This window comes from Miscanthus floridulus, chromosome 14 (assembly GCF_019320115.1).
Source record: "Miscanthus floridulus cultivar M001 chromosome 14, ASM1932011v1, whole genome shotgun sequence".
NCBI classification, from domain to species: domain Eukaryota; kingdom Viridiplantae; phylum Streptophyta; class Magnoliopsida; order Poales; family Poaceae; genus Miscanthus; species Miscanthus floridulus.
Window position 1 is genome coordinate 83,584,122 of NC_089593.1, and position 20,516 is coordinate 83,604,637.

General features: G+C 42.9%; 1 protein-coding gene and 1 long non-coding RNA gene across 4 annotated transcripts; one reads left to right on the plus strand and one right to left on the minus strand.

The window, feature by feature from the left end:
- Positions 1-15,465: 15,465 nt before the first annotated feature.
- Positions 15,466-17,582, plus strand: LOC136504704 (uncharacterized). 3 transcript variants are annotated; one of them, XM_066499676.1, is made up of 3 exons: positions 15,466-16,715; positions 16,823-16,936; positions 17,028-17,582. In XM_066499676.1, exons 2-3 carry the CDS (start codon positions 16,877-16,879, stop codon positions 17,445-17,447), a joined length of 480 nt encoding a protein of 159 aa, XP_066355773.1. In that variant the 5' UTR covers positions 15,466-16,715; positions 16,823-16,876; the 3' UTR covers positions 17,448-17,582. The 3 variants fall into 3 exon arrangements, with proteins under 3 accessions (XP_066355773.1, XP_066355772.1, XP_066355771.1); XM_066499675.1 differs by having other exon boundaries at positions 15,467-15,669; XM_066499674.1 differs by having other exon boundaries at positions 15,467-16,936.
- Positions 17,583-17,602: 20 nt separating this feature from the next.
- On the minus strand, positions 17,603-20,516 carry LOC136504705 (uncharacterized). The gene is made up of 3 exons (XR_010770959.1): positions 20,465-20,516; positions 18,182-18,306; positions 17,603-18,097 (listed from the first exon to the last, which is right to left on the minus strand). It is a non-coding gene; the product is annotated as an uncharacterized lncRNA (long non-coding RNA).

Consider the following 20,516-nt stretch of genomic DNA (forward strand, 5'->3'; position numbering starts at 1 on the left):
CTAGTATCGACGGTTCTGCAACTCAACCTTCATGATGTACCTATCTTGGTAGAGGATGTACTATCCAGACACCTAAAGGCAAGGGCCCTCCTCAACGTAGATGGTTTGCTCAGTGGCCAAGACCTACCTCCTAGTTCTCTAGGTAAGGTCTAGGGCTCAGGAAAGCAAGCGGCACGGTCCCCTCCTGAGGTACTCATGGGCATCACACATCACATGGTGAAGGGCCAAACACAAAATAGACTGAACACAAGCTGCGATGGAGGTCTCCGCCTATAGCTCCTAGAAGACGTGCAGCTCCGGTAGGGTCTCACTCGCAGGAACCATGAGGTGGATGATGATGTGGCCCTACAGTCCATCGAGTCTAGGCTCGCCATGACAGACATACTCGACCTGCTTGGTATGGACACAAAGCTCCTCAAGGATGTCGTAGAGCATCTGAGCAAAACCTCGGTAGCTCAAACTATCGACGAGAAGCTCAACTGCTGGTGCCATCTGCAAATCGGTCCATAAAAAGGGAATCAGCAGACTAGAAAAAGATAAGCCATGCATAAAAAGATGCAAGGTCAGTACATATAACCAAAAAAGACAAGTTCCATCCTAGGGTCAAGTATGGCTCTGATACCAACTGAAATGATCTCGATTTTCTCAAAGGGAAATCCACATATTCGAAGTATAACATGATAGTCCCAAGTGATCATCCCATCACATTATCAAATAACAGTCGATATCACAGTCATACATCAAATACCTGTCTCAAGAGAGTACAAATAACAAGGTTTACTCATTATTACATTGCCACTTAGCGGAATCACTCAGAGCATACAGCAACCAGAACAACATCAAGTAGAAAGGCAGTGGACGTCGACTCCATCTTCTCAACCAAACTTGAGCATAGGAACAAGACCTCTAGTCCTCCCAATCATCTCCCTGGTAGTCATACTCAGGCTCTAAACCTATCAAACAATTATGAGTACGATTTGTACTGGCCATTGGCTCCCACCCTATGCTTTGCATTTGCTTTGTGGTAGTGGAATCTAAGGGTAGAGAAAAAATACCTATTTGTGGCTGTGGTTTCCTATGCGAGTATGTCAAGTTTTAATAATATTCATCAAGTTTTAACCCATCTCATCCACATGTTCTCCCATCCCATCTCACCACTCTCACACTCTCTAGGTGACAAGGATGACTCCCGCTCATACCTTGCCTCGTCGGCCAAAACCGAAAACCAACAGAAGAACCTAGGGGGAGAGAAGAAAGGACTTCACTCACTAATCAAGGGAAGCATAGGTCATAGGAATGTCCATATCTGAGGACACAGCTATACATATAGATCGATCAACTCTGCAGAGCGTGTACACCTGGAACCAAAAGATCACCATCATCGACGATGCCCCGCCTAGGCTGATACTAGGCTACCTTCCAACCGATACGATGCAACCCTACCACTCAACCCTAGGCCACCCCGGAGTCCACTGAAACACTGAGACTGTGAGATGTAGTACCATGCACCAGAGGTCACTACGCTGTCTTAGGAGGGTGTGGGCCAAATGCCCATACCTCCCTACACTATCCACTTCCAACCTAGTAGTAGTGGCACCGTCCTAGCTGGTCAACATCCGTCCCCCGCCCATTTAGGGACAAGTGGCGTTCACGTTGGGTCCTATGATCCGGTTCTCTCGACATACCAGTCCTTAGGGGGACCAGACAGGATATCATCTCAAAGCGGATAACCGACACCCCGAGCCTCAACGACACCTCCATCCCAGGGCTTTGTCCTAGAGACACTCCACCCCCGGGAGCTCCTTATCTCACATGCACCCGCCATAGGTACCAATCGTAGGGGATGCCCAGGTCGCACCCCCCTAGCAAGACTCATCCAATGACTCATCCTAGGATCCTGCCCGATCGACTCAACCCTCACCACACACCCAAGACGCACGCCAAGATCTCCCTAGTTGTTACCACATTATCGGCACCAAGTGCCTTAATCACTCACAAACAATCCTCCACCAAACATCACATCATAGATATAATGCATAGTAGAACCAGTAGCAAGTAGGTCAGCCAAACATCACCATTGAGCGTCTAACCTAATAGCGGGAGTGTAGGGGTATAGGTTGCGACAAGGTAATGGCTCACAAGCAATTCTACCATGCAACCTATCACAAATCATTTGCATAAAAATAAAGCACTAGCATCTACATGGTAGCATGTCTAATAGGATTCTATGAGGTTGGGTGAGACATGGCACCTGTCAGGTCATCCCCAAGCTCCTCAGTGTAGTCGGGGTCGTGCTCCTCAGTCTGTGGCTCCTCCGGGTCTATCAAACGAGACATATAGCCGCGATAAGCATCTCCTATAGATGATCACAAAGAAGCAACAGAAATCCAAAATATCCAAATGCACTCAAACACAAGCTTATGATGTAGAGCTCATTTTTAGAAAAATTTGGGCATTGGTTTCATATTTTTCTGAGGTCATATGAATTTTCTAAGTTTAAATAATTTTTTAAAACAATAAGAATTTTGAACAATGAAGGACACGTGTCAGCATGTGATTGGACATGGAAAATATGATCACTGGCAGGTGGGACCCGTGGGCAATAGTGACTGACAGGTGGGTTAGGTCAACGGTCAGCGTTGACCGATCATCAGTCAACATTGACTAGGCTTGACTGGGCCCAATGGGCTGGGTCATGGGCCAGATATGGGCTGGTCTGGGCTAGGCTAGGCCTAGACATGTGTCACGCTGACAGGTGGCCACGTGCCACAAATAGGGCATTACTGGGCTCGGGTCCATGGGGCTAGTCCATGTTTGATAGCACCGTGCGAGTCTATGGACCGTAGGCACGGTCCCCAGTGGATCGCGTCCATCTCTCTCTCCTCCCTCTCTAGTTCATGGTGCACCAGGTGTAGGCAGGTCTAGGCAAAGGGGCATGGTGTCTCTTCCTCCTCCCACGACGGCGCTCCTCGCTAGCGGTGAGCTCACACGTTCTCACGCTAGGATGGCTCGGCGAGGCTGCTAGGAGGCTCTACGGCTTCTTGGGCTCACATCGAGTTCACCAGTGGGCCAAAGGTGGTGCCTCAGTGGCTTTGGCCCCCGGTGTTGGCGCTGTGGCAAGCGGCGGTGAGGGCGCCAGTGTCATTGGCATAGCCCAAGTAGGGTTCTACAACTTCTAGGTGCTCCAGTGAACATGGCGATGGCATCAAGGCGAGGTGAAGGGCTTAGGCGAGGCCGGCCATGGCGATGCGGATGGTTCGGCGGCATGGCGGCGATAGCAACGTGTGGCTAAGCACCCAACAAGGCTTGGCAAGGCTCCTACGGCTTCCTAGAGCTCTGATGGACGCAGCTAGGCCAAAAGAGTGGGTTGTGGGGTTCAGGCAAGGCTAGCCATGGTAATGGTGGCACGGTGGCAATGGTAGGTCATGGCGAAGCTGCTGCGCATCCCCATAGAGCCAAGGGTGGCTCTTTCCCTTCAATAAGAGACACGAACAAGCCAAAGAACCGGTCGGCGGTGACCAAGGGGCACGGTGGAGTCCATACCACGGCAAGGCATGCGGCGGAGCTCCGGTGAGTGACCGATGATGGTGGCTCAGGGGGCTAGGGCTCGCTAGGGGTTCAACCAGTTAGACGACTAGGTGCATAGGGTCACGGCAGACATCATCGGCCCCTCCTCGATGAGCGAGGAGGCCAACATCGATGGGAATGGTCATGGCATGGCGGTGGCAAGGGTACATGGTAGCACAGCGAGGCGGGCATGGCCATAAGTCCCCAGGGTCCTATACCTTCAACCATCTAGCGTAGGGTACGTCTCTCGGTGGGGCGAAGCTCACCAAGGTAGTCACGCTACTTCTACCGGTGGGGTGAAGCTCACCAAAATGGCCCGACAGTTGCCCAGTGAAGGGGTAACGGCTAGTTTAGCCCTTGGGGCTATAAATAGAAGTGGCCTTCGGCCATGGCTGGTGAGGAGCACCTTGGGGGACTTTGTGTCCATGCTTGTGAGTGCTTGGGAGCCCTCCATCTCACACATACTTGATAGCGATCATCCGATTGTATGAGTGAGCGATTCTAGTGCGATTGCATCGTGAGGTTGCATCGAGTGGCACTAGGTGATCGAGTTGCAAGCCGGTGGTGCTTGTTACTCTTGGAGGTTGCCACCTCCTAGACGGCTTGGTGGTGGTCTCCGTCGAAGCGCGCAAGAAGCTTGTGCGGCGCTCCGGAGAAGTGCTTGTGAGGGGCATTGTGCTCGCCCCGCGGGAGCCACGAAGAGCAACTCTAGTAAAGCGTGTCATTGAGCTACCCTCACTCAAGGGGTAGGTTCTTGCAGCGCCCGACGTGCGGGCTTAGTGGGTGATGCTAATTAGCCGCCAAACCACCAAGTGAGCGGTCGACACAACGGGGACTAGCGTGTTGGCAAACACGTGAACCTCGGGAGAAAAATCATTGTGTCAACCTTTGTTCTTCCCGTTGGTTTGCATCCCCATTACACAAGCTTGCAATTACTTTCATATACATTGAGCTTGTGTTGTTGCTTTAGTAATTAGTTAGTTTGTGTAGCTTGCTAATTATCTTCTTGCTTGTGTAGCATAGAAGTGGCTCCCTTGCGTGGCTAATTTGGTTTTAGTAACCTTGTTAGTCACATTGCTTAGTTTGTGTAGCTAAGTATTTGTGCTCTCTAATTAGGCATTGGTTGCCTTGTTATTGAGCATTGCTAGTGAGCTTTGTTAGCTTTGTGCTTTTGCTTACTAGCATGTGTAGGAGCTCCCTTGTTGCTTAAAATACTAGTGGCATAGGTTTGTGTAACCTTGCTCCTAGAATTGTTTAGGAGAGCTCTAACTAGCTCGGCACCTTTGTTGCATAATTGTTATCTTTGCAAGGTGCTAGTGAACATATATAGTGGGGTATAGTCTTGGCTAGACCGATAGTTTTAATTCCGCATTTGTATCGGTTAGCCGACGTGATTAAGTTTAGAAAAGACTATTCACCCCCCCCCTCTAGTCGCCATCTCGACCCTTCAGCGGTGAGCGGCGGGTGCGGTGCTCTGCTCTACTTTGTCTAAAGCAGAGAGGGGAGCGGGGGTAGGGGATCATAGGCGGGGTCCACCTAGCAACGGTAGCGGGTGAAGGCGAGCGCGGCTCGTCGTGACGTAGGTGGGCGCGATGTTGGCTGCTGGCTGGGACGGCTCGGCCTCGCGCTGGCACGGTGCTAGGCCGCATGGGTGAAGCAGGCCGGCGGGCGCATGCAGGGGCGAGGGCGCAAGCATGCGGGAGCTGGACCATGCAGGCGGCGTGGGCTAATGGGGTTCGGCTGGACTTCTTTCCCCTTTTCTATTTCTATTTCTATTTCCACACTACACATATGCATGTATATATGTGTTGCCAACATATATACATCCTAGTGGGGTCCACCAGAGGACATCTAGGGTCCTGGGGTCCAAGCCAAGGGTTGGCAACTCACACACACAATTTATTTATAAAGGTTGGATTGATTTTATTACATCACATAAAATCATGAAGAAGCAACTCACAAGTTGAATTAAATGCAAAATGCTCAACCATGCTAACTTGGTTCTACTTGTGCAACAACATGGGTGGTTTCCTAGTATGCACATTCACCATGCATGGGTTTTGTTAGAAGAATTTTTAAGTTCAGATTTTTGGGTTATTGGAAAACCTAGGTTGTTACACTAAGCTTCTGTAACTTCTTTTCTTGCCACTTTAGTAAACTGATTGAGCATATCGATTTTATTTCTGTTTTGGACAGCAGCAAATCTTTCTTGATTTTGGGCACTCTCACCTTCTTTTGTTCAGATTTAGCACCTAGAATATTAATAGATGATTTCTCCACTTCTTTGCCATCAATAGTCGGATTTTTCAGCAATGTAATCGGCTTTTCAATAGTTGATTTTAGATCTGAACTTTTCTTCTTTCGGCCACCATACTTCATGTGGTAAACTTGTTTTATCACTTTCTTCTTTGGTTGAGCTCCAAACCGATTTTGATCAAAATGGTCTTTACAAAATGATGATCAATCTGAATATCTAGGAGTTGCATTCTCTACATATTGTGTCCTAAAATATGATGGAACATGCGCCTCTTGATCAAACCAGCCCCAAGATACATAAGGATGAAAATATGTGGGTTGTGGCACATATGACATGGGAATTGGCTGCTCAAAAGGAGAATATGTTGCTGTTGCGTGAGATCTATCTCCTTGCCAATTCCACTCTCAAGACTTGCGCTTTGAAGGCAATCTTGATGATTGGACTTTCTTTGGCCAATTAGTGACATTTGCTTCTGCTATCTTCTCGTATTTAGCTAGAAGTTCCTCGAAACTAAGCTTCATCCTTCTACTTCTTTGTTTGTCACGGCCTTTACCTCCATCAACTTTATGGGCATCCTCCTTCTTCCCATCTTGATAGACATGCTTCAAAGGAGGATCCTTGGTTGATTCCTCTTGCACAATGGGATCAATCGACCTTTGCTTCAGTTGGAGAGATTTGACATGTCCCCTAGTTTCTTCTAGAATTGTGATCACTTTGCTGTCCTCTAGAATATCTTCACCTTGCAATTCTTGGACAACAACCTTGTCTCCACTTTAGAGCTCTACATCTCTCTCTTGGGCATTGGAGCCATGAGCTTTGAGTGAATCGGCTGATGCAAGGCGATTCAAAACCTATTTGCCATCAGGACCAATTGAATCCAATTGGTCCATCTGTTGAGCATCAGAAAATCTCAGTTGTCCTTTATCAATGGCCGATTGGATCACTCGACGAAACATATTGCAATTAGAATTATTATGATCAGATGAGTTATGCCACTTGCAATATGAAAAGCTCTTTTAAGTTTTGAATAGATGGCAAAACATTATGATCAATGGTTCTAATAAAACTATTCTTGAGAAAGATATCAAAGATATGATCACAAAATATAAAGTCAAAGGTGTACTTTGATTTCTTTAGCCAATTCTTTTGTTGAGTAAGCTTTAAATCTAGGCAAAGGAAAGGATCAGATTTATTATCAATCCATTCGGCCACACCTTTGCAATTGCTTATGGGAAGCTTTAGTTTTGACGATCTAGCACTATCGGCCTTGCCATAAGGCACAATGTGCGGCCGATAGAATCTAAATTTGCTTTATTATCAACAAATAAAATGCCATTCTCAATCGGTCTTTTACAACTATAAGCAAGGATCTCTCTCATAGATGCAAAAATTGAAATAGTATGACCGGATTGGAATTTGAGCAAAATAATTGTGTTTTCTACCTTGTTGATCATGTTGGAAAAGTGCACATCGTTGATTTGAATGATATTGCTCTTCATCTCCAAAGAAAGATCAACAATAGGTGTTGAATCATTCGAAGATGCATCGGTGGCTGTAGGAACCGAGAAAGTTGGCTTAGCCAACCGGGAGTTGGCTAGGCCGACTTGGGCACTAGCAGGGGTAGTCGTCCTAGCCAACTTAGAGCAGGCGGCAGAGGTAGTCGCCCTGGCCAACTAGGAAGTCAGCCTAGCCAACTCAGGGTAAGCAGCAATTGGCTCAACTGACTTTGAAGTCGGCTCAGCCGATTCTGAGGCAGGCAGCCCTCCTTTGTTGCTTGTAGGGGCTTGATATCAATGATGCAGTAATCACTAGATAAGTGTACAACCTCTTTAGTTCCAAAAAAATCAAGTCTAGCTGGTTTCTGGTATTTTCCATGCTTTTCTGTAGCAAGACTTGTTTTTTGAGATGTGATTGATTCGAAAAGGATATTGTGTTGTTCGGCTTTTGTAGTTCAACCTTTGCTTACAACTGATTCAATTCTTTCTTTCATGCCCACTAGCAATCCTCTTTTAGCCAATGACTCAACTACGATCGACCTTTTCTCATTAGTCTTTCCAAAATCTTTATAGAATTGCTCCTGTAATTGAGACCATGAACCAATAGTACATCGGGGTAAAGATGTAAACCATACAAAGGCAATACCAGTGAGGGATAATGAAAAATTTCATATTCTCATATAATCTTCTTTACCGACAAAACCCAGCTATGAGAGATATATACTAAAGTGTTCCACAACAGTTTTATCATCTTCACCACTAAATTCATAAAAATCAGGTATCCACCAACCATCAGGAATTTCTAAGTAATCAATAGATAATGGGTACGGTCTATGATAAGCGGGTACTTTCCATTTAGAGGAGCCATATGGATTTCTAGTATGGGCTAAATCTTCATCGATTTGGCTTGATTTGAGAGGAACATATAAAGCCAAATCATGATTGTTTGCACATATTGCTGAATTTTCATTGATTCAACTATAATTATTAGCAATATGTGGAGCCAAATCATGAGTTTTAGCACTCCAATGTCTTGCTAAAATTTCACTAATTCGGCTATGATCATGAGAAAAATACAAAGCCGAATTGTGGGCATTGATCCTTGCATAAGGTCCTGAATTTTCATTGATTCGGTTATGGTTACTAGTAACACGTGAAGCCAAATCATGAGTATTAGCAGTCAAATACCTTGCTGAATTTTTATTAATTTGGCTCGAGTTGGGAGTAACATGTGAAGCCGAATTATGAATAGGAGCATTGGCATATGGTGCTGAATTTTGAGAGTAATTGGCCAAATAATTAGCATTGTCATAGCCAATTCTCTCATTCATCGGCATGTCTTGTAGTGAGACCACATATTGTGAACTCATAGCCGATGAATAAGGATCTACATGTTGTATGTTGCTAGTAACATAAAAATTCATAGAATTCACAGTTGACATCGGCTCTTGACCATGATATCCATAATTATGACAGTGTATGATAAGGAACATTAACAAAAGTATTAGCCGATGTAACATATCTAGTATCATTACAGCTAGCAACACCAACACGAGAGCTCATAGAACTTGCAAAATAATTATTAGGATCATAAGATGCATTTGCAAGTTGTACCTCAGGGTAATTGTAGTAATATTATGATGCAACACCTTGGTACTCCATGGTTTACAACTTGACCGCCTTGCTGAATTTTTCAATAGCAGCGCAACTTGTTGCAAAATCACAAACGAGATCATAAGGGGTCAAAACCAAATGTGATCGGCCTTTTGGCCAGATGCAACGGTAACGATGAGCTCAAGAAGATAGATCACTGAGGAGTAGGGCTAGGGCAACAAGATTCGGCCACAAAGTAGAGCCGAAGAAAATTCTTCCCAAGTGGAGTCACCAAAAAGTGTGTTGACGTCGGAGGTGGTCCGAATCACACACCAGCAGGGCTTTGGACGCTTGGGCCGCTATGGATCGAAGAACACAGTGAGGATGTCACTCTTTCGTGGTGAAGAACGGAGAGGTTTACAAGCAAACCACCAAAGGATAACCAACGTGCTTGCGTGACGAAGAACCAGCTAATTTTTCGGCAAACTAGCAAAGAAACCATTGAAGCTCTCGCCCGAGAGGGACCCCGTCAGGGCAAGGACATCGCTGGGTTGCCCTAGGTCAGCCGGCAAGCCTAGGGCGCCATCCTTGGTCGTGGATCAAGGGATGAACAACATGGGGGTTGGAGAAGAGGCTAAAAGGGTTGGAGTAGATTGGTTTGTTTAAGGATTGGATAGTTGGAAACTCAATTGGCCATGAGCCTCTCATTTATATAGAGGGGGTGGTCCTATCCCAGTAGGAAGCAGATACCAAACATAATCTCTAAGTTTCCCACGTCCAAAATAGGTCCAAAACCAACTTAGGGGTCAAACCGGCTCGGAAATAGCAGAAAAGTCGGCTTAGCCGACTCCTAGGTCGGTTTAGCCGACTTCCACGGGTCCGAGACACTGTTTTTCTAGGCTGAAAACAGGGGGAGTTGTCTTAGCCGACTGGGGGACTCGGCTAAGCCGACTAGCTGCTGGAAATTTCGGGTGAAAAGCTTCCGAAATTCATAATTAATTCATCCGGACTCCAAACGAGGCGATCCATATATGTTTTTCGATCAGCTCGATGAGAGGAACGCAATTGAAGTTCATTCTTGCATTTGAGGAAGTTGGTCTTGTCGGCTTAGCCAACTTAGTGAGTCGCCTAAGTCGACTCTGGCTGGTTCATCACCCAAAAAGTCGTTTTCTTCGCCCAAGCGCCAAATGCGATGATCCAAGTATGTTCTCTGGTCGTCTTGATGACAGAAACATGATGATGAAGTCCATTATGCACTCTGGACAATTTTGGGTCTCAACACCCTTGATCTCCTTTGCGTAAGTGCTAATGAAAAATCAAGTATCTAATTAGTACATAACTTTTGTTTACCAATCATTTCCACTGATGAGCCTCTCACATGGAATAATTCTGCAAGAGCTAGCTGTCTAAAATTCACATGCATATTTGCACATTATAACTTCCAGTCATGCATGTAAAGCACAAATATAATGGGTTTCTTAGGATTTCAAGTGCTCACAATTAAATACGAGATCAAAGACATCACACATGCATGCATGGGCCCATGTGCAATCTCAACCACCACTATTTGCAAGTAAGAGACATGGGCTAGGACCGAGGTAGGTAGATCTACATATTTTGTTTTGTTGTGCCAAGCACACAATGTAGACACAGTCTTGGCATCTTATGTGCTGATGTGATGCCATGAGACAATCATGCATGCATACACCAGCACTTACATGGAGCGTGTATATTGTGGGTGGAGTACACACCATGCCAGCTTGGTGATGGCACTCTGGATGGCTTACCGTATGAACACGCTGGACTACTTCTAAATTAAATGTGTTCATCATGCAAGTCCGTCCTTGTTCCGTGTTGATGTACTAATGTCTGCGAAACCCAGAGACAGTGACTTTCGTGGAGAGGAGGCCAACGGCCAACCGCGATCCAAGGACACGTACAACCAGAAGCCTCGCAAGTCGAGACTGTTTGGATTATATCACCAAATTGTGGATTTGTAAACGTACTCCCAATATAGAAATCAACATGATTTCTATTCTTATTAATTATTTTGTCATGTAGGCATTTTTTTAGATGACAAGTAATTTAATAAGAAGAGAGCAAAAACTAAGTTAGACTCGGTGTCTTCACGAGGAACGAAGCAGTTGGAAATCATCCGAGACCGCTTTGGGCAGGAGCGCATGGTTTGCATCGATGACTGGGGATCCCATGTGCGAAGCCTTCCGCACGCTAGGCTCTCTGGCTTGCCGTGACCTCGCTCACGGGCTCGCCATGGCCTAGCACGGCTGCCGAGGAGCCCCGCTCGCACCCAACAAGCCGCGGACCTCGTGTGCCGCCGCGGAGCCTCGCTCCCTGTCGTGGACCTCGTGTGTGGGAGGTAGGGGCCGAGCGAGAGCGCGGCGGGCAGGCGGAGGGGGTAGGTCGGGGGAGGTGGCACGGGAGACCGAGGCGGAGGGGCTCGGCTACCCTTGAGGCAAGGATGGTGGAGAAGGTGGTGGTAGTAGTGCCCACGGAGGCGGATGGGGGAGGGAGTCGGAGGCAGTGGCTTGTGACGAGGCCAGACTTCATGGTAGTGGAGGAGGCGTGGAAATAAGGTTAGGCGCTCAAGCCACTCGCCTAGCCTGGCCACACAACAAAGCAGGCCACAGAGGATTCGGAGGATAGAGAAACAACTAGGAGAATGAGTGGTCTGGTTTTTAGCTAGGCCTGTGTTGGGAGGATAATTTCTAGTTGTGGTGTCTTGTGGCATAGAAACTACTTAATAGTTTTTGCATTGGGACTGCCCTAATAAGCTAAGGAGATATAAAACTGTATTTTAGAAAAAAGATGTCATAAGTAGAGTTTCTAAAACTAAAAAAAATATAGTTTTGACAAAACCATGATTTTAAAAAGTACAAGATTTGTTGATCCAAACACTTGATAGCTTTTGAAAACCAAAGTACTTTGTAAAATCATAGTATTTCTCTAATACGTCAAAAATACTTTGCAAATCCAAATAGGACCAACTTCTAGACATGCTCATGTGCAAAAGAACGAGAAAAATATAAAATATATAAACTCTCTTATTTATTGGTATATTTTAACCTAATACTAATATAGATACTTTCTTATTGTTTATATCCAGCTGTCATACTGGCGTAAACGCCAGTGAAAATGGTTCTGGAACCGTCAGTACACAGCTTCATTGTACTAGTATATCTAGCTGTCATATAGTAGTGTAGCAACTGTAACAATTATTGTATATACTTTTCCATCCTCATTCATAGTTTCTCCCAACGTGTTTTGACATACGTTTAGTTCAAACCTAGCTTTGCTTAACATAGAAATCGACATGCTCATCTCTTGATGCATGGTGACACACTAGCTTATTTACATACATGTATACCCTGTGTTAGTTTTATAAAAACAACGGGAGAAGCTGATGATTTAATTAGAAGCACATAAAGGTGTTCTTTGGATATTTTTCAATAATGAAGTAGGAGGTAATGTTAGATGCATATTTAGGTGTTACTTTGTGTTAATTTAAGAATATTGGATATGAGTAATTTAGATAGAAATTTAGCTAGGAGGAGGTACGTTAGATTATTTTTCATAACAACATTAGTGAGAAATTTACATAAAGATTACATGTTACTTCATTTTTTTCAAATGGTAGATACGGACATACGGGTATATTACTTTAGGGCCTGTTTATTAGAATTGCTCTTGTGTTCAGATTCTCTGTGTGAAAGCTTATTCAATAAGAGAAGTGATTTTCTAACTGAAAATATTTTTCTATGATTCTTAGTTCAGAGAATTACTTCTTAGTAAAAAACTACTATAGTAAGATATAACGCTATTAAGTCCCATAATAGAGCACCCATAATTACTTTCTGAATGAAAGAGTCAAGTCACTCAAATGTGTTGGTCCGATGCTCCAACTAGTAACAGTAAGACAAAAAATAACGTGTTTAATTATAGTTTTTATCAAATCACAGTACCAACACAAACACTGATACTTGCACATTCACCCTTATAAATGCATGCACATATACTCCACCCCTATATATGAGTACCTTCGAAAAAATGAGATTCGTGTTGGTCAAACTTTCTTTAAGTTTGACTAGATTTATAATATAACGTTCAAATCTCCAAATAAGTTTATTATGAAAGTATCTAATGGTACTAGTTATGCACTATAAATATTAACATTTTCTTATATATGTTTAGTCAAAGTTAGAAATGTCTCACTTCTCGGAAAGTGAGAACGACACTTTTTTATGGGATGGAGGCAGTAGATTCCAGCGTAAAGAACATAAATTATGCTTAGATGGCAATTCATCCCTCTCTTTACTTAGGATTGAACCTTAAACTCTCTTTTCTTTTGGTTGGATCTTTATGTTTTACTGGCTATTATTATATCTAGACATGTTGGTAGACTTGTTTATATTATATAAGATGACCGGAAACTATTGAACTTGCCAAAATTAACCCTTTTTCCCGAAGCCTTATATTCGAAGAAAACATCATCACCGTCTACCCTTTTTGAAGGCTTTTCACAACTATATTTTCTGTGATTTTTTTAAAAAAAAATTAAACCCATCCACACGTGTCAAATCTTTGGTTGACGAGGGCATGATTTCCACATTCCAGGTGTTTTGAGAGGGACTGCTAGAAATTTGATTGGGAAAAATATTGATAGAGAATTGAGCTCGACAATATATAATATATCTTGCAAAAGTAAATTAAATTTCTGAAAAAACTTGATTCCGCTTGGACTGACGAGTGATACTTGTCTCGTATGTAGTATCTGGCAGGGAGTTGTTATTTGCTTGTAACAACTTTTTTCTATGCAAGTACCTGACAATTACCGAATAAATCAATAATATAAAAATGTGTTTTGTGCCACCTAACCCCATATAAAAAAAGATAAAATGTTTCACTTTGCCCCCAGAAATTGGCATCTTTGTAGGGGCTCAGCGGCACAAAATGCTTTATGCAGGGTAAACTGCACTACACAAGTTTCAAAAAAAAAAAAATTGGCTTAAACATTCAGTCCTTGTGCAGTTACTTAAACTGAGAATTTCATGTGCAGGAGTAAGCTCGAATCTAAACTACCATTGTCAATAATAGTTCTCGAACTAGTAAAGAAACTAGGTAAAAAAATACAACTCTGTAAATTAACCACACGCATATGGATGTTGTACCAAGCAATAACAACTAACAAAGAAAGAACAGTGCTTCAAATAATACAGGCAACTACCTTGGCACAAAAAAAAGACAACTAGAATTATATTGTGGCTGTGAACAACCAAAGTACTCCATGAAAGAAAACCACACGTCCTCTTAACCAAAGGTCAAGTAGTCTACAAGCATCTACAAGATACATCCAGCTAGCTTGGGGAGGGGAGGAGGTGACAGAGACCTGCATCCGATGGCAATGAGAAGGAAAATGACAGGGCTGACAATATGGTCTGGAACTAATCATACAGGCCTGGATTTTTCAGGCCCTGACTTGTCCCAATCCCTGGAATAACTCCAAATCCCCAGTGAGAATGAGCAGTTTGTTGCTTGCATTGCATCGCAGAAATCTTGGGGGGGGCGGGGGGGGGGGAGGGGGGGGGGGGGGGGGGGGGGGGGGGGGGGGGGGTGGGGGGGGGGCGCGGGGGCGGGCGGGTAGGACCAGCAGGCCAACACATGTTATTGTTACCAACCATTCCACATAACTCATCATCCAATCACATTACGCAATCTAGAGCGACGCCGGCCTGCATATGAAGCCAACACAAGATCCAACTTCAATTCTGAATCTGGTCAGGATCGATTGACTGCTGGATCTAGGTTTTGCTGGTACAGATCCACTGACCACTGTAATAAAAAGATATTACTACATAACATGGTAAAAATGGTAAGGTCTCGTGCTTACTTTGCTCATGCTATCTCAATCATGTGGTGCTAATAACCTTGCTAAGATAGATGACCCTCTGACTTTGAATGACAGTAATGTAAGTGCATACATATATTATTTGAGACAACTGGTGTTGATAATCTTAATCCAGTGAACATATGAGCATGAGATCCAAAAACATTGCATGCCTAGTTGTCTGTTCAGTGCTCCCTTCTGATGTGCTGATCCAGCAATAACATTGAAAACTGGCATGGCTACACAAACCCCATGGAGAGGCACCAACTACACACAGAGAGCTAAACCCCGCACATATCAACCTGAGCAGATCATTAATTAAGCGCTTGTGCTATAAACATATATATTTCAAGTTATATATACAGCAACAGAACAACAGCTAAAATTAGAATCATAACGGTTTGTAGAACTGGAGTGGGGGGGCGCATAAGAATTTCAATGTTGCAAGAAGGAAGAATATAATAGCTGGGGCTTCTTATTTTGGTCCTATCCTTTTCTTGGCACTACATAGAAGCATCTTGGGAGCCTTTATCACATATGAACTCCATTGGCCTAAATGACATGGATTTGTTTGGCATGCCCACAGGGGGGCCCACCATGACAGTAAAACTAATGACAGAGGAGAGAATCTTAAATCCCCTCCCCCTCCCCCTCCCCCCTCCTGCCTCACCAGATTTGATACACATGCAAATCCTGCTGCCTGTTGCTTCTCAGCAGGGCCAAAAGCTGTTGTGCCTTTGGCCTAGCAGTAGCTACCACTACCAGGAGATCTTCCCCCTCCTGTGAGAGGTGCCCAACACAGCTTCATCGTCAGAGGAATCAGCACTTCAGCAGTGGGAGCTCCTGAGGCAGAGGTGAGCTCAAGGCCCCTGTGTGATCTTCCATGCTCTTGCCTCGTTTTATTTCGCTCTTGATCCTTGTTGCCATCGTCAACTCTCTACTCTTGCTTCTCGTTTTGCATGCATGCCATCGTCAAGTTCTTGACCGGTCGTCGTGTTTTTGTAATTTTCATTCATGATCAAGGAGCAGTTGTTCAGAAAGTCTATTGTTGTTTCAGTTTGTAAAGAAAGAAACCAGAGGTGTTCCTAAACTTGTTCTTCAACTCTCTACTCTTTCCAGAGTTTCCTCCAGGATCGAGTTTATCAGTAGCTTGTTTCTCAGGAAGACATGCAGGCATAATTTTGTTGGGAAAACATAACGATGTAGAATTATGATACATTTTTTTTTTTGAGGAACTGTAGAATTATGATACATATATCATCTTCCCCTTGCTTCTTCCAGAATTCTTTCAGCAAGAATTTAACGTCAGCACACTATAAGTGTGTACTTTTTGTTAGCTTTCATTTTATTTGAGGCAGAAAGATGTGGAGAAAAGTTTCTGCTTCTGTACCATTATGCCAGTGGAGGACAACGTTAGGTTACTTGCCGAAAGTGCAGACTGCCAAACCGGAAATATTTGTTTATTATGGAATAACAGAGCAATGATAGTACAAGATCCATAAGAAATGAAACCTTGAAAATCTCACCTTTGATTCGCCCTAAAAAAAATGCTTCTCTGCTTCTATACAAATCTATCACTGTTTCAGCTAAAGAGAAGTAACAAAAATGAAAACTCCTTTTCTGTCATATGACCCAGAATGATATCAAGTCCAATAGAGTCTACGGCTGCTTCCATATTCTTTCAGAATTTTGAGCCATTCTCAGAAGCAGTGCACTTGCAGGTGTACAAGCACATAGGACAAATTGTCAATTGATGCTTAGATTGCATATAACTACAACAATGTAGCACCACATTTATTATGACATCTTTGGATACCCATTCAACTTATTACTACATAAAATTAAATGCCCCATCGTACCATGTACCCTATCTGACAGGGAAGAGTTCTTCAAATCAAAGGTGAGTAAAAACATTCAGTAACTTATTTAGTTGACCACTAGAAATTGTTACCATCAGAGACACAGACAAATGTGTTAGCATCTCACATTCATTTCTACTTGTTGCAGACACAGTCCAGCCCAGCGAGCTGATACTTGTGTGTGGAGCGGGCAGAGATAAGGATGGAGAAGGAACACATCAAGATGGCCATGCTGAGGCAAGAACAAACATTCAGGCAGCAGGTAAACCATGTTACCAGAACTTCCTGCTCACAAGTAGAGCAGTATCCATAGACTTCATAATGCTGAAATTGTTCGATGCTCTCTTCTTCAGGTTCACGAGCTGCACCGCGTGTACCAGGTTCAGAAGCAGCTGATGATGCAGATGCAGATTACCAACACAAACAACTACGGAAACAAAGTTCCCGAAACGCAAACCGAACCGACAGTAAAACTCGAGCACCAACAATGGTGTGGTAGCTCAGGCAAGACGGAGGCCAAGCTGGCCGAAGACTTCAACCTGGAGCTGACACTGGCAACTGGGGCTGGAAGGACGAAGCAGGAGAAGCCATCCAATTCAGACTCCGAAGCAACGATGTCGTCATCGACATCTGCAGAATCAGAGTCAGGGCAGAGATTCATGCCCAACTCCAATGTAACAAATCTAAGGTTCCAGAATGAGAGCAATAGGCATGATGATCAGGTCATGCAGTCTCCTTGGCGCTATCAATGTTTAAGTCTCAAGATGGCATGAAGCATTAGATAGGGTTGGCATGAGAGTGCCCCAGGACTCAAAAAGCTCAAACAAAAGCAAGTGCATTGCTGCCTGTATATTACGATTTCATTGCAGTAGGAGCGAGCTCAAAAGAAGAAAATGAAGCATTTATGGACAAACTAAAATGAACCAAATGAGAAGAAAAGGATCAAATCGTGTCTTTTATTGTTGTGTGGCAAAGAACAGGTTCACTTACATCTAGATACAGAGAATTTAGTTTAAGTAAATGTACTTTTGACCCATAGGATCAAAGACCGTAGAAAGATATCATAGAAGACCAATGGACCTAGTATAATTTGATCATCCAGACAAAATGATCTTCAGCCAAAAACATAGGCAAGTAGAATCCCTGTGGACACTATACCCTAACCAAAAGTGAAGGATGCATTGGAAGCAATCCATCTCTCTAAAGCCTAAAATCATCGGTCGATAAAACAACAGATAACATCCTAGTTCCAAGAGACATCCATTAAGTCCGCCTTGTACAAAGAATCGACAGATAACAGCCATGTTGAGTAATTTGACAACAGCTAGGTACTCGTGGCCACCTCCACATCTGCTTTCTTTAAGCTGGCCATATATGTTATGTAGATGGTCCAAAGAAATGAGAATGAATTGCTCACTAGCGGCTGGGAAAAAAAATAAAATTCAGGTTAGAAATGCTGCCAAACAAGCTTTGAGCAAAGCAGATAGAATGCATCAGGTTTAATTACCTGTAAATGAACTGGAACAAACTTGAAAGTAATGAAATCACAAGTTGGCCAATATAAAAGCCCACTTTTGATGGTGGGAACTAGATCCCTCTTCAATCTTGCAATGATCTCAGGAACAGTCTCACCTGCGTATCAGATCAGAAAAGCCATTAAATAGCGTGTGAGACTGCATACCAGAATAGTTTGCAACAGAAAGGTTTCAGATCGCTAAAGTTGGTGAGGAGGGTGTACTGCATGTAAGCTTATCTGAATGCCGTTTCTCATATCATGCTCCACAGTACAAAGTGACTAGATGTTTACTACATGCAACGTTATCCTCAGACCAGTAGTACTGTGGTCCATGATACCATGGGTCATACACTTTACCAAAACTAAATTGAAATGACTAAATGCAAACAGCATCAACCATTAGCTGTACAAGAAGATTAAATCACATCAAGGCAAGTAGGTGGCAATAGAAATACTCGAAGCATTCACATCACAATGTTCACCAAGAAAGCTATAGCCTTGTGTGAGTGTTTTAACTATGTTGGATGACAGTCAAATTAGTTAATGCAGCTAAGGATCAAAACAAATCAACACAGGCTCCTTATGGACAGACTGCAGTTTTCCAGTAGAAATCAGAGCACTTATTTGATAAAACTATGACTCAGATATAGTAGTGGGTTGGTTTATTTAACTTATCTTGAAAAGTAAACACGAGAAAACAAATATTGCTTTTTAGTATCTTATACACAACATCCCTTTGTAAGTTTAAAATATCTACACCTCACTGACATGGATAGTCAATCAAACATACTGAGAAATGAAAGAATCCTAACTCTAAAAGGCATTGAAGTGATGTTTGAGGAAAGTGCACTGATTGTACCATAATTTTTATGTTTTTCATACTGCAACTTATGAACTAAAAGTTGGTTACTGCCATCCTCACTAATACATTTGATAACCAGGTAAGGATTTTTGTTCTTCTATAAAACACTGGAAGTATAAATGGCCAGGTATTTGCAACAGCCAAACCTTCGACACTACAGTGAGTTTGATGCAAGTTAGTTTATGTGTCTCAAACATTCAGATATATTAATTTCTAAATAGCCTACAAAGTTGTGCCTTTGGCTGCCTTAATTACATCTACAAAGCCTCAGAGTGCATTGGGTAGCAAGGCAAGCAAAGAATAGGAAAACACTAGAGTGCAGAAGTTTGATTCTAAGAGTTATCTAGTCGAACTTTTCAGAATGATTCTTGCATTGTATACCAAAACAAAAATCAATCAACATAAAAGGTGTCAACATATATAACTTTGAACACATTAGTCATCTGCCCACCAAGATTGAAGTAGGAAATAACTATTAAGATAATATTTTGAACTAATAAGATCAGATCAAATATGCTAACACAATAGAATGCTTGCACTCATTACGAAAGGGATCCATATTTTAACAGAAGTGCAAGCCTGCTTACAGATGGATATCTTCCTTTCCTTCACATAATACAGACAGAATAATAAATGCTACCATGTGCAGCCACCAGCCAGTAGTTTGTACCCAGTACATTGATAGTTGCATCTCACAAGAATCATATGAAACAGGAACACACTGTATCACTGATGTGCTATTTTTATCACTGGACCACTTTGATAACAAGATTATAGTAAATAGATCAATTCATGTGTTTACAGATAATCAAATAGAAGGAATATAGTTGTTTCTTTTTGGAGCAGTGAAGGAGTCTTTAAGAATTTGAGGACTCAGCAACTAGTGCCAACTGAACTCCATATTATTAGCTTTTTTACGATAATAAAATAGAAGTCATACACAGATAAAACTTAGGAGAAAATGCAGATCAAGCATGCTGTATAATCATTTCTATTAATGCATCACCAAAACAGAGTAATTGTCAGCATAGGAAACAGCATAGGTGGAGTCAATAGGGCAATGCAACAAAATACGGTAACAGAAGCATGCCCATTAAATAAGTACTCACGCAAGGCATGGTCTGACTGTCCAAATTCATGCTTTGACCAAAGTCTAATAATATATAAGTTATGTGCCACAAAATTGATAAAATTGGATTAGTATTCAAAAGCACTTGTCAATAATTATGATTTTTAACTACTAATAAACTATTGCAGAAATAACTTGTGGTCAAAGAATGATTTTGCAGAGTCAAGGTACACTAGAAAAATGAACAGAGGGGGTATTGAAATTCAACAAACGATTTTGTGCAACTCAATCAGAACTAGAAGGCCAGAAGAATGTATATATGGAGGCATGTAAGCAACAGTACCTTGTAATCCTGCATTATACGAGAAGAAAACTGAGTTAATAATTGGTCCATA

What these genes read in the sequence shown, in the direction of transcription:
- LOC136504704 (XM_066499676.1), top strand. Translation starts at nt 16,877, where the DNA reads ATGGAGAAGGAACACATCAAGATGGCCATGCTGAGGCAAGAACAAACA. An exon ending in AACAAACATTCAGGCAGCAG is followed by an intron (nt 16,937 to 17,027) that starts GTAAACCATGTT and finishes TCTCTTCTTCAG; the next exon opens with GTTCACGAGCTGCACCGCGT.